At 47.4% G+C, this 14,215-nt stretch overlaps 1 protein-coding gene across 37 annotated transcripts in view; it reads left to right on the forward strand.

The window, feature by feature from the left end:
• The window catches only part of ARHGAP36 (Rho GTPase activating protein 36), a 169,115-nt gene that overhangs the window by 147,082 nt on the left and 7,818 nt on the right, over positions 1-14,215 (forward strand). For 11 of the 37 annotated variants that reach the window (XM_085006544.1, XM_085006543.1, XM_021080172.2 and 8 more), the window contains one exon: positions 13,963-14,121. In XM_085006544.1, coding sequence (XP_084862670.1) covers positions 14,013-14,121 — 109 coding nt within the window. In that variant the 5' untranslated portion in view covers positions 13,963-14,012. Of the gene's footprint in view, positions 1-7,092; positions 7,190-7,452; positions 7,508-8,037; positions 8,154-10,696; positions 10,838-11,218; positions 11,333-13,833; positions 14,122-14,215 lie in introns of those variants that run through there. The other 26 variants (XM_085006529.1, XM_085006521.1, XM_085006522.1 and 23 more) reach the window with 12 other exon arrangements.

Here is a 14,215-nt window from a genome sequence, read left to right on the forward strand (position 1 = left end):
GCCCAGCTAAGGGTAAACACACACCAAATGAACATACACACACTAGCTTCAAAGGGCACACACACACAGACACACACTGCATATACAGCATGACCACAAACCCCGGCAGAAACATACATCGAACACACCCACATCCAGACCGCACCCACACAGTCACACTACAGTCGGGCAGAAACATACAACCTACAAGCATGCACACACAGCCCCTGCACAAACACACGCTCCACGTCCGGGCGCAAACCAAATGCACTTCACACCAAGCACTCGGACTAAAACGTGCAACATGCACACACCCCCTGCACCGAGCCACACACAGGCGAATCGCACTCGCGCGCGCGCACACACGCGTACATGCATACATACATACACATACAGCCCGCCCCCTCCTTCCCTCCGGGCGGAAGAGAAGGGGGCGCGGATGGGAGGAGGGGGAAGGAAGGAGGGGGGATGGGCGGCTGAGGCGCTGCGGGCACAGACGCTCTTTTCCCTTTGACCTGGAGTATTGCTCCCATTAACCCGCCTGTTCCCCATTCCCTGGCAAAGGGAGTAAGTGAGTGGGGTCCAGGCGGAACCCGGGAAAACTGGAAGGTCCGGGGAATCCGCCGGCGGGCGGAGGGCACGTGAGCTCCGCTGGGACCCTGATTCTGCGTATGGTCGACCCTGCCCGAGGCTCCTCCCCTTAGCATCCTCCCCCAGACCCCTTCCCTGCCGCGACCTCTGGTCCCCGCAGGGGGTGGGGGAGGGGTGCTTCTTCCTCCCCCCCACCCGAGAGAATGAGCAACTGTTAGGGGTAGGAGGCTTTATTGGTTTGCAAGAAGTAAGGAGTTTAGATCTGCCGACAAGCTTTTCGCGAAACCTGTTCTCATCTAGTTTGAAGACGTCTCAATGGAGAGCTCCCTGTTTTGCAAAGCAACTAATCTTGACGGAAAGGGCAACGGCCATTAGAAGTCACTGACACCGCGCCGGACACATAGTAGGGCGTCTTAAATGTCCCTCCCTCCCCGCTTTTGTCACCAAATCTGGCAGGGCTCTCTGCAGCCCGGCACCAGCCCGCGACAGCTCTTAGGCACTCAGTGAGCTCTTTTTCTCAGCACACAAGCCCTCCGGAGAATGGCCGCCCTGGCCGGGGAGCCACCGGCGGCAGGGGGCGCTGGAGTCGCCGAGGGTGTTTTTGCACTTCTGGCCGCAGAGCCCCTACGGGAAGCTCTGAGATCCCTTCCCACTGCAGCGGGCTACCGGGGTCACTCCGGAACACTCTGCCGCCGGATTACCATCTGGCTCCTGTTCTCCGCCTGCCTCCTTTCTGTAGAGATGGACAGCTGGTGACGGCAAGGATGAGGACGAGGACTCCCGCCTGAGGCGGCGAGTTGTGTAAAGCGCCTCTCGGGGCAAAGCCCACAGGATTGGGAGTCGCTGTAGGTTCGAATCTCAGCTCTGCCGCTTCGCAGCTGACTATCTTGGCAGGTCACTGGCTTGGGTTGCAGGGTGGTTGTGAAGTTTAGAGGAAGCAACATACGTAAAGTGCTTATTCCAGTTAAGATTCCAAGGATGTGCATTTCCTTTTATTCCCTCTCCCTCACCCTCATCAAGAATAAAGATTGGGGAGTTTGGGGAAGCAGGGGATCAGAAGCTAGAAGGGAGCTATGACCACCGGGTAATGCCTCTAAGCCAGAAGATGGACAGAGGTTCAATTAACATTCAATTTCTTAAGTAGTGTGCTGTGTTTAAGAGAAATGCCTGCGCCGGTGATTTTAGTGATGCCACTCACTAGCCACAGGAAATTTCGGTTCCCAGCCCCAGTCCTTGTGGGGCTACAGCGAGGCCATCTGCCCATCACCTCACCCCTCAGAGGGACTTCCAGATTCCTTCCCACTCTCCCCACTCTCGCACTGCGTTCTTCTCCTTTCCAAGTTCCTACGTTATTTTTTTTTTTTTAATTGTAGTTTAAAAACCCGTTGGATGCCAGGGACGTCTCCTTTTACCTCCTGTCTCGCCAGTGCCTAGCACGGTGCCAGCTACAGCACAGGCTGTATACATGCAGCAAAACGAGGCCCTGGTGAAATCCCTTGGAAACACTGAGACGTAAGGGCACCTAAGGAGTTATCTAGAGAGAGACTCAAATAGAAGCACCCCAGGCACTGTGGGGAGGGAGAGCAGTGGCTTTTGAAAAAGGGGCTCTTCCGTTACTCCTCAAAGCCCTCCAGCCCTGAGCCTCCCCGGAAGGGGTTTATCTCACTGCAGCTGAGGCTTCTGCAATCAATTAAGAAGAAAGCTTCTTTTTCTGGAGGGTAAAGGCCCTGGCCAGCGAGAGGGTGAGTCACTGTCTCAGAGGTGGGCAGCAGAGGTGGCACTAAAGTGGCAGTGAATTAGTCCAAGATGGCAAGGGGAGATTACTTGAGTGATGACGAGGAAGAAGATGAAGCAGAAGCCTTGACTGAGGCTGGGAGTAGTAAGTAGCAGAGTGTCTTTAGACATGAGTGCCTAACCCACCTCCCCACTCTCACCCCTCCACGTTGCAGAGGATAGCCTGGCAACTTCTTAGAGAAGGAAGTGGAGTGGAAACATTCTTTCTGGAGGAGGTTTGGGAGACCTGGGTTCTAATCTTGACTCTGACAACTTGCTGTATGACCTTGGGCAAGATGTTTTCCTTCCAGTCCTCAACACCAGAAGGAAGTTAAAGGGGCAGGGGGCTCTGTGCCAAGCCTGTGTTAAGTATTTTACCAATGTTACTTGACACACACTTCCCTGCAGTGCTATGGGGTGGACATTGATTTTCGTATTTTGCAGTTGAGAAAACTGAGGCTGAGTGATAGTCAGTCATCTACTTTCTCTCTAATATATCATGCAGTTTTTATGTATTTATGTTACCAAGGCAATCACTGTAACGTAAGCCAATAACCTGCCAGTCCTCTGCCTAAATTGGCTCCCTATGCACTCAGGTTCAAGTCACGTCTCCAGGCTGCCCCCAACGCCAAACAGTGTTGCTTTCAAGGCACTTGGCTACCTGGGTGGGTTTCTCTTTTGGTCTTCTGTGACACCCACCCACTCCCAGCTCAGATCCTTTCCCAGCATATCAGGGTAAGATTCCCCCATTAGAAAGCAAGCATCACCCAGAAAGATGAACCCCTGCATCAGTCCTTTATCACAAGGGTGGGGGAACCGGCAGCAGGAGGCTGGAGTGAGGAAGGGGAGTAGAACTGCCAGGGTCAGAAGGAGGGGCTGTAGAAACAAAAAAAAACAAACATGGGGGATGGGGGGAGAGAGAGAGGATGCCAGGGACAAATTGGACCAGGCTCAAACTGCCGCTCCCTCCCCGCCCCCAGTCTGGTGCTTTAGAACGCATAAAGGAGCAGCCCCAGCCCATTTTCAGCAGGAGGAGAGGGAAGATCCTCTCCTTCAAGGGAAGGGAAAACTGCCCTGAGCATTCAAATTACATTCCTGGGTCGGGTAAGATTGATTTAATTACTGTGGGGTGGGGGAGGGATGGGGCAGAGGAGTAGGGGAAGAAGGCACCTTCTTGGTGCTGGTGCTCAGGTAGTAGCTAAAGTGAGAAGAGCCACACCAATGCTGCTGCCAGAGCCAGAAGCTCTCTCTCCCTTTGCTAGTGAATGAGACACTTGCCACCGGGCTTCTGGATCATTTCCATTCTGATCCCTAAGAGCCACATCTCTGAGCCTTAGGGAAATAAGTCCAGGTCCTCCTGGGCTCCCCAGTACCTATGTGCTGGGGCACCTGCCCTCTATCCTTGTGCCTCCCCTTACCCCTTCCTTCTTCCTGGCCTTTGCCCAGGCTCTGCTCCCTCTTGTCCCCTCTTGCTGGGCTCACCCAGAGTCTCTGATACTCTTGATTCTCTTCTCCTGGTTCTTTTCCATTCCTGGCCCTCAGTATCAACAACACGCTCCCTTCATTCATTTACTTCATCCAGGAGAGGAGAAGATCCAACTGGGAGGGGGTGTAATTGTGTTTTTGAAATCTTCCCCACTTGAGATCATGTGTTTATAACCCCGTATTGCCCTTGGTGCGTCAGATGAGACTATTTAGTGCCTGTGAATAATATTTTTGCTTGGCTGAATAGTGATTTGAATATATGATTGTTGGGCTGCAGATTAGAAGAAGGCATTTTTGGAAGCAGTACTAGAAGGTAAGATGGTTTGGGCAGGTGTGAATGGCCTTGTGACTTCTCCAGGTGCCAAGAAGATAGACAAAGAAAGACGAAGACTATAGGTGTGTGTGTATGTGTGTATAGACTACAGGTGTGTGTGTGTAGACTATAGGTGTGTGTGTGTATATAGACTAGGGGTGTGTGTGTGTGTGTGTATAGAATATAGGTGTGGGGGGGATGCTGGGGGGGTTACTGAGACCACTCTCATCTAGATGGATAGAGGCCTTATGTTTGTTCTTGCTATTCCTTGAACTCTGAACAGAATGATCTTTTTGCCTGAGTGTGGGAGAGCAGGGGCCCTGGACAAGGTGGAAAGCAAAGGGCAGGGAGAGAGGGGCAGAGAGGGGAAGGAGCTTGTTCCCTGTGCACTCCTTGCATGCGGAGGGCCAACAAGAGATGCCTCCTGCCCTTCAATGCCATACCAGCCGGGGCAGAAGGGGAGTGAAGAGGGGCAGCCAAAGGTGTGCCGAGCTGGGTTTCAGGAGTTTGGGGCCTTCCCCTTGTCTCTGCCACTAATAAGCTCTGTGCCCTTTGCTAAGTTTCTTAGCCCTTTGAGCCTCCACTTCTGCCTTTCCATCACCTGTAAGGTGAGTGTGTGGCATGGCCAGAAGAAGAGAAATTCAAAGCCCTCAGAGGAAGAGACCCTTGGGCTGAGTCTTGAAGGAGAAATCAGCTTGGAATAAAGGGAGAGAAGACCGCGGGGGTGGGGGGGGGGTGGGGATAATGATGAGAAACAGTGGGAGTAGCCCAGGGAATTTAGCGAACAGGTATGCGTAAGGCACTGAGCTGGTTGCTGCGAGGAAAATTGCTATGAATCAGCCCCTGCCCCAGCGCCGAAGCTTCAGAGAGTGTGGGGGAATCTAAGCGGCAGAGCTCAGCGCTCGCAGCGACTGCAGCTCGTCCCAGGACGGGTCGTGGTCGCGCCGCAGAACCGACCCGCGGGTCACGCAGCCTCTTATTCCCTGGCCGGACCAGGAGAGTCGCCAAGAGGTAGTGCAGGGGCAGGGCTCCAGGGGCCGGAGTGCAGCCCCTCGAGGGGCTGGAGTGGGAGGCGAGGGCTCGCCAAGCGGAGGGGCCCGACGTGAGGGAGGGAGGGAGGGAGAGGAAATCTGCCAGTGCCGAGCAGGGTGCCCAGCTTTTCGCGTTCAACGGCTCAAACGTGGAGCACAGCGGCAAGAAAGATTGCTTTTTCTTTTTCTTTTTTTTTTTTTTCTTTCGAATTCTCCGCAGGGGCGGGCAGCGAGAGTGTTTTATTTGCGCGCCGCGGGGCTTTGTTTAACTTTGCAGGTTCTGCGCGCTCTTGAGCCAGGTAAGGGCGGCACACGCGGGGCGCAAGCCAGTCTGACCGCGCTCTGGAGCGGCAACCTGTGGCCCGGGACAGCCCTTCCAGGGGCCTGCGCGAAGTCGCGACCGGCGGGCTCCCGTCCCTCTCCCCCTCACCCCGCTCCCCCGCCCTCCCTCGTCACCGAGCTCGGGGTCTTGGGGCGGGGGTCGACCGTCTGGCAGGAGCTCTATTAGAGAGGGAGAGGGAGACCGGCTTGCACCCCCCCACCCCCCACCCCTAGCGCCTAAAAGCCTGCAGAGGGGCAGGGATGCTCTCTTGTTCCACCTGTGGACTGCGGCAGCGTGGCCCTGGGGCCTGGACGTGGCCCCTTGTCCTGGACGTGGCCAAGTCCTGTAAAAGAATCAAGGACTCGGCAGCCCCAGGGCTGTGTCAATACCGTGTTCTTAAATAAACAGGATAATAATGAATTACACTGGTTGTGCTCTGGGGCTTAGAGATGCTCACAGACTTGCCCAAGACCACTCAGCTGCTTGATAATTAGGCAGACCTCCTGACTCCTGGTCTAGGGCTTTTTGTTTTTCACTGCGTCATAGCCAATACGGTGGTCTAATAATGAAGGAGGAAAGATACAGGTAGTTAGACAGACATTGGTAATTTAAAAAAAAATACCGTTATTTTAATGTAGCTTTAAATACCCTGTCTATCATGAAAACTATCAGAAAAACATCTCCCACAGCCCCAATTCCCTATGACAGCCACTCAGGATTTTGAAAAAGAAAACTGCACAAAATTGAATGCTTCTCGGGAGAGATACAATCAAAGGAAGAGAAGCAGGTGGGGGTGGGGGAACAAAGGTGGAAGAGAGGGAGCTTTCAGCACAGATTCGGAGAATAACTTTATTCTGAAGGTTTCCTTGGCAGATTTCTGTCCAGATAGTTTGGGGGAAGTGTCCCCACTGGTCTTTTTCCCTCTCATGCCCACTCTGTGGAAGCCCCAGCTGTGGTCTAGAGGGGCACATGCTTACTGACCCTCTTTTTAATTCGGAATCTCATTTCTCTCCTCCTCTCTGTTGTAGCAAATACAATGGAGGGGTCTATTTCTTTGTGGTGTGTGTGTGTGTGTGTGTGTGTGTGTGTGTGTGTAAATGCATATGTGAGAATGCATGAGGGTGTGCGTGTGTTTACGAGTGGGAATGTATGTGTCTGAAAGGGAATGTACCTTCAAAGAGGGGAATTTGGGGGGACAGGGGAGCGGGGACGATGGGAAAGATGAATTGGGGTTCGCCGAGTGCAAGCTAAAAAACCTACTGCTGAATAAGGGTCTGCCCAGTGCCGGTGGCCCTGAAGAAACAGTCAGTTCTTAATATTCCTTAAGGAAACAAAGGGGAGGAAATATATTTAAATGAGGGCAGAGAAGGCTGATGTTAGACCCTTGGGCCTTTGTTGATAGTGCTTCAAACTGTTGACATTTGACCTCCAGCTAGGCTATAAGACTCCAAGAGCAGGAGCTGGGACTTTTCATTCCATAAGACTCCTCTCTCTCCTCCACCATCCCCAGCAAGGATAGCTTGCACACCGTGCTGAGGAAGGCAAAGGTAGGGATTAAATCCCCTTTATGGGCCAGTTAACTTTTTTCTACATTTCAGAGCCTAACCTGATGCCCCTGAGTGCCCAGTTCGTTGCCTTGCATTTCTGATCATGAAAGAGCCATTGAAAAAACAGTTCAACTCATCCCCTCTGAAAGTAAGCTACCTGCTCACAGGGCATGAGTGCCCACACTCACCTTCAATGGGTGGTGCAAGGGCATTCTTCAGCGGGGCCACGATCTGCTTCATTCAAAATAGAAGCACTTGTGCTCAGTCCTCCTTTCAAATTTGACTCTCAGGTCCTGGGGAGGGGGGACATGGGCAATTCTTCACTTGGTACAGCAGCACCCTTTGAGGAGTCTTTTATCTAATCCTTACGACAGCCACACCTAATAGGTATCATGGTTTTTATTTTGTAAGGTGATGAAACTGAGCCTCGGCAAAGTGAGATAATTAGCCCCGAGTCACTTAGTTGGTGAGTGTGTGAACTTATATGTGGCAAGGCTGGGATTTTGAACCCAAGTTCTAGTCCATACCTTAGGACCTTTTCAGGATGCCATACTGTCATTTTGGGGTGTGGGCTGAGGCAAGAGATCTGATGGGAGAAATACATAGGGCTTTTGGTGCCTTTCTCTTCTATCCACTCCTCTTCCTTTCATAATAGTGTTTTTCAAAACTATGCATATCAGTATCTCTACATCCATCCATCTATCTATCTATCTGTCTGTCTGTCTATCATCTATCCTATCTATCAAGCATCTGCTTTCATGCCCATTTCCCAAGAACAGTGTGTATTAAAAAAAAAAAGACTTCAGGAATTCCCTTGTGGCGCAGCAGGTAAGGATCCTGCATGGTCACTGCTCTGGCTCAGGAACTTCCCTCGGAAATCCCTGGTCCAGGAACTTCCACATGCTGCAGACGTGGCCAAAAAAAAAAAAAGACTTCAAAAATCTAGCCACCTCTTTAGGAAAGAACTAGTCTTGGCTCAGGCCATCCCGGTTACAGGCGGCAAATGTTGGTGATGCATACCAAGAAGTACTGTGATTTGGTGCAAAGACCAGGCCCGAAGATAACCCGGTTCCCAGATCGTATTCCTCCATAGCATGCTTGTAAAACTTCAGGTAAGTTAAAACCTCTCCAGAGCCCTCGTGTGTTGCTCTCTGTAAAATAGGAAAAGTAATACCCAACCCACCTCCTTCCCAGGGGCTGTTGTGAGAACAAAGTGGCATGATTCATTTATCCATGAATCACAAATAGCTGTTTTAATTACAAGACCTTTATGTTCTCTCAAAACTGTCAGAGTTTATAATCCGATGATTCACCCAACACACACATTGAACACCTACTGTGTGCTAGGGTCTGGAAATAATGGACATATGGAACGCTTTTGAGAAAATGAAATGCACGAGAAAAATTAGGCATTAAAAAATTGTACCTCCTATTGATGGAACATCTTATTTTTTTACTTTTTTTGTCACAACATAATAGAAGCAGCAACCAAAGGGGAAAAAAAAGATAAAGGGTGACACAGCTTGTGATGGCAGCACTATTATGTACTCGGTGACACATACTGCCGATAACAGTGAGAATATCTATATCTTGTATTTGATGTCACATCACCTTGTTTACACTGTTCTTTAGGATGTTTGTAGAATAAAGATTGCCTTTCACCATCCTGAGCTTGAGTTGTTTCTTCAGTCAATAAAAATTTTAAAAGAGCATCCCACGTTCTATGGAATGATGACGGTACTTAGTTTACAAAGAGGTTGTAATGTGTGGTAGCTGTCTGCTTTCGGCTATGACCTCCCTCGGCTTATCGAATCAGGCTTTGATTATGTGTCCATTCTTTTGATTTAATTATTTAGCCATGCATGATTTTGTAGTTATTAAGAGCAAAGGTGGATGGGGCAGTGGAAAGAGCCCTAGGACCCAGAACTGGCTTCTTGTCTAGATTCTGCCGTCAAATTGTTGTGTGGCCTCGGGCAAACTCCTGTCTCTCTTTGGGCCTCAGTTTTTTGAACTGTAGAATGGAAGCTTTGGTCTAGGTGATGGCTAAGGTCCCTTCTGTATCTTATCCATTCTAATATTCTAAGAAGTTCTGGAAACCTTTTTTTTTTCCCAGAGCTTTTCTGACTGTATCTTAACAGTACAGGCTTTAGTTTATGAGCTTCTGCTATGGCATGATGGGCTGGCTCTGCGTATTGAAGAATGCTGTCCCCAAATTTAATTATCTTGGGACATTATACCGCATAGGGTAAAATGAGTCATTTTTGTTCATCACGACTGCAGCCTTTGCTGAAATGGAGGTTATGGGATAACAACTTAAAGGCTAACTCATTAATGCTCAGGGACGAATGTGGTAATGTGCCAGCAGACCAAATTGGTGCCCGAATGTTTTCATCCGGAGACCTGTATCTTTTTCTCATGTTGTGATATATTAATGGGGATGTCTTTACCTATTGTCACTGCTTGTAGACATGTAAATACCATAGATGCAAGGCCTTCTGGGCATTCAGCCCTGCACACTATCAATTTCTCAAAGTCCAAAGATCTCTCAGTGGCTAGAAGCAAAATTCTGATGGTGCCAAAAAGTGCCTAATTTATAAGGATTCTATCGATGGCATCAGTGCAGTCCTGATTTTTTTTCCTCCAAGGTGTTTACCAGTGAACACTGCACCATCCCTAACTATTTGATGGGGGCGATGGGGTAAATTAGTCCTCTAAATGGTGAAAGGCTATGGATTTATGCCTAGCTGAACCATTTGTGTCCTCCCAGTGTCCAAGTGGGGTGACCTTTCTGATGTTAATTTGTTTCTCTATCTGCGTCATGCATTTCAGGAGGACACGAGGAACTAGCCTGATGTCACTCACGTGCGTTTCCCCTCTTTGTATTGCTGGGGATTTGATCTGGGTGTGCCTCAGCTCTTTGTTCAAATTCTCACTCGTGGTATCTGCTAATACCCTTTACTGATCCAAATGAAATTATGTGTTCTAAAAAGACCATGTAAAATTGGATGGTTTAAAAAATAAGCAAATTTTGAGACTTATTTTAATAATCTGAATAATAGCATTTGAAAAATTGACCTATGCAGTTAGATTTTCTAAATTTTATAAGATGATTTTTTTAATGCCATTGGAGATTGAAGAAGGATCTCTTCCCAACAGTCTCCCAAGGTCTTTTTACCTGTTTTAATTGAATTCAAATTTAGTAGAGATTGAACTAAGTCAGCCGCATTGATATCAATTCTAATTTTATGTAATTACTTTTGAAAACTGTTATTTTCTGGTAAAGCCAGGCCTTCTGCAAAGAACCTTTGATAGCAATGTGTTTATTACAAACCAATGCTAAATATCACACATATATTATTCATTTAATTCTTAATTCTTACACGATTCCTGAAATGGGTACTGCATCATTTCCCCATTTTATAGAGGAAGCCACGGAGGCTCAGAGAATTCAACAAACTTTCCTAAGGTCACACAGCTAGGAAATCATAAAGCTTGGTTTTGAACTCGGTTCTATTTAGCTCTGACTCCAGGGGCCATTATAGATATGCGTCGAAGGATACTGTTTTTGCAAATGTCTTGAATTCTAGGCTGAAACTAAAAGGGCTTACTTTCCTCTCCCTTCTTGAGTACCTTTTTGAAGTCTTGGTCCCTTTAGGCCAGTGCCAGGGCATGCTGAAGGGAGGAGGGGAAGATACTTTGGAGCAAGAGAGGTCTCTTGGCACCTGTCCTCTGTGAGAAGCCTCCTTTTGGGATCAACTGGGAGAGTAGGATCCTAGGACAAGTATTCAAATCTCAGGTATCTGTTACGTGCCTCTCATGGTGTTGAAGCCTAATTACTGTCCCCTGACCCCTCAACCTGCCCATCTGTTTCTTGTCTGGACAAACTGGCCTTCGTAATTCTGTTTATGTCCAGTATTCTACTGGTGCCTTGAGAGGGTTGAGGGAAAATGAGACAGTGTCAATTTTGCTGACAGAATTGTGGGCATATGATTGCTCTTAAGTTTAGCTCTGTATCTTTGAGCAGGAGGCAATGACAAACGGTTTATTCTAAGGCCTTTGATTTCCTTTGGAATTGTAAGCATCTAGGCTGACTCATCTCTCAAAGGCTTCACTCTCTCTCTCATTTGGCTGGCGTTGTTTTGAGGTTCTCTTGTTTGTTCTCACCTTATCTTTTGAGGGGAAGAACGATTGATTTTCATCTTGGTTTTTTTGGGAAAGAACCAGCTCTACTCTTTGGATGACCAGATCTTGAAACCCTTGGCAAGAAGAAATAGCTACAACTCCAAAACAGGTACAAGAATCGGGGTAAAGGGAAAGGGGAAGCCATGTAAGAAATTAAGCCGGAGCTAGGCTGTGTGTGTCAGAATGAGATCCTTGGCTAAGAGGTTTTTGACCTGCCATTGCAAATGGGATGGGGGGGGGGTGTCATTAGCTGCTTAGTTTGGGACTGTGGCTAGGTTCTATGCATGTGCCTTTGGTTAAAATGGTCATTTTGTGGCTGCAGTTTGGTGATTGGGCTTAGGCATTCAATTTGGGTCCAGGGGATATTGCTTTGCAGTTGAAGGAACTTTAAGAAAAGATCTATGCTGAGAATTTTTCTCTTAATTCAGTTGAAAAGGCATAGAAATATTCCTCATCCTATCTCATTTTGAATGTCAGTTATCTGGCAAGTATTTATTTTCTGACGTGTAAGACTTTGGCCATTAAGGAAAGTGGGCAAAGGAGGATTTTGGAAACAAAAGTGGGGGATTTTTTTTGGACAGAGCTCATTTATATAAATTATTGAATGATACAATTTTACCTACCTTTTCTCCATCAAAGTCATATTACCTGGTTTAGGAGTTTAAAACTCCCCCTCCCCAACATATAGAATATTTTCATAAAATTCCATGGGAAAGGGGAGCTCAGAAAAGTAGCATGTGACCACTTCTCTTTTTATCAAAAGGTTTGGTTCCCCATGTCCCACCCCAAATTATCAGGAACAAGGATCCACTCACTCACCCAAACCATAAACTTTGGAGCTATTGTTTCCATTACAATGAAAAAAATTCTCTAAGTCCCATCAATTCTACCCATAAAATCCATCCCCTGTTCCAGCCCCACTGACAGCGTCAGCATGTCTTGCCTCTTGGATGATGTACATCCTTCAGGCTTTCTACCCAAACCAGGCTTTTCACTGCTCTGGGATTTTTCCAAGCTACAGCTCTGACTCTGTCACGTCCCACTTAAAACCCTGCAGTAGTTCCCTGTTGCCTTCCCGAGAAAGTCCAGATCCTTAACATGGCTTGTAGGGCCATTCATGATCTCATTCCTGCCTATCTAGATTTATCTCCTTCCATCCCCTTTTTACAGCTTTAAGAATATAACAACCTCTCTCCCATCTCCTTGCCTTTGCACAAGCTGTTCTCTCTTTCTGGACGCTCCCCCCTCCCTGTCTCCAGGCAGATTTAGATGTTTCCCCCTTTCTGCTTTCACAGTAGTTTGTTTATATCTTGCCGATTGACTTATCACGAGGTTTGGTAAATTGTTGCTAACCTGTGCATCTCCTACACTTGTGCTGTGAAATCCTTTATGAAAAGAGTATTCTTGTTTTGCTCATATTTGAATCTTTTGTGCCTGCCACAAAGTGGACAATTAATACAGGTTCCTTTTCTTTTCTTTCTAATGCATGCATAAAAGAACAAATTATTAATAAAGGTGAAGATGTGCAGGAAAGGATGCTGTGTGGGGTCCAGGGAGATCCCCACTGGGGGATCTTGTGCAGCCTGGGACTGGTATGAGATGGTGGGCACCATGGAGAAGGGGGCTATAAAACAGGTTTGCTAATGCACTAAGAAACTTCATTCTACCATTCCTGTATAAGGTTTCTGATTAGAAATGGCTTGCAAATGATGTTTGTTTGCTTTGCTACAAACCGATGGGCTTCTTTTTCCAGGAAAAATAAGTTGCACAATTTTTGGTAAATAGATAAAAAGCAAAAGGCAAACAAACACCATCACTTAATAGAGATATTGTTAGTAATTGGGTGCATTTCTTTTAGTCTTTTATTTGTATGCATGTTTTCCTTCACATAGTTGTAATCCTAACTAATACAATTCTGCATTTTGTATTTGTTGTTTAAAAACTCCTTGTAAACATCACTTTAATGATTGCATAATTTTCCATACTGTGGCTATTCCATAATTTATATAACTACTCTTGTTGCTGGGCTAGCTTTTTTTTCCTTAAGTTTTTACTGTTATGGCTCATGTACATATGGTTTTTCTGTAGGAAAATTTCATTAGGATAGATTCCTAGAAGGGGAATTACTGGGTCAAAGGGCCTGGGGATGATTTCTGGCTTCAGACTCATGTGTCCAGTTTCCTTTCTAGAAGAGTTTTATAAAATTTATGGGGCTCCTAACCTAAATGAATGTGCCCATTTCACCCAAACTGGACAGCATCAAGCATTAGCATTAAAAAATAAAAATAAACTCCATCAATGTTCTAAATAATTAATGGAAAAATATTACCTTATTCTTATCTTAATGTGCATTTAAAAATTGTGAGTAGGGTTGATTTTTTTAAAAAATCTTTTTCTTCTTCTTCTCTCTTTTTTTTTTCCTAACAAGATTTTCTCTTTTCTGGACTGTTGGTTCAGGGCTGATTTTTTTTTGAAGTTTTTTTTTTTTTTTTTTAAATAAGCAGCCAGAGGCAGCTCTGCTTGAGGGTGAAGCCGCCTCCCAGTTTTCCCTCCCCCTTTGCCACCCTCCCCCCCCCCCCACAGTTCCCTCCACTAGGTCCAGTGACAATTGGATGATGCAGTCCTGATAATCATCCGATTCCAGAATGGGTGGCTGCATTCCTTTTCTGAAGGCGGCAAGGACATTGTGCCCCAGAATCATGCCCCCTTTGCTGTTGTTGTCTGCCTTCATTTTTTTAGTGAACGTCCTGGGAGGAGCCCCAGGACACAACCCGGACCGCAGGACCAAGATGATCTCAATACACAGCCTCTCCGAGCTGGAGCGTCTGAAGCTGCAAGAGACTGCTTACCACGAACTCGTGGCCAGGCATTTCCTCTCTGAATTCAACCCTGAAAGAGGTGAGCAGGACCCCGGGATGTGGCATCCTCGCCTTCGGGCTGAGTGGATCCCCCGGGCAGGACGGGACCAGTTGGGGGTCCAGGAGGGTGGGAG

The sequence above is a fragment of the Sus scrofa genome, chromosome X (genome assembly GCF_054392235.1).
Source record: "Sus scrofa isolate SSC_HxYL_T2T_F1_AM1 chromosome X, Sscrofa_HxYL_maternal_Yorkshire_Landrace_v2.0, whole genome shotgun sequence".
Lineage (NCBI taxonomy): Eukaryota > Metazoa > Chordata > Mammalia > Artiodactyla > Suidae > Sus > Sus scrofa.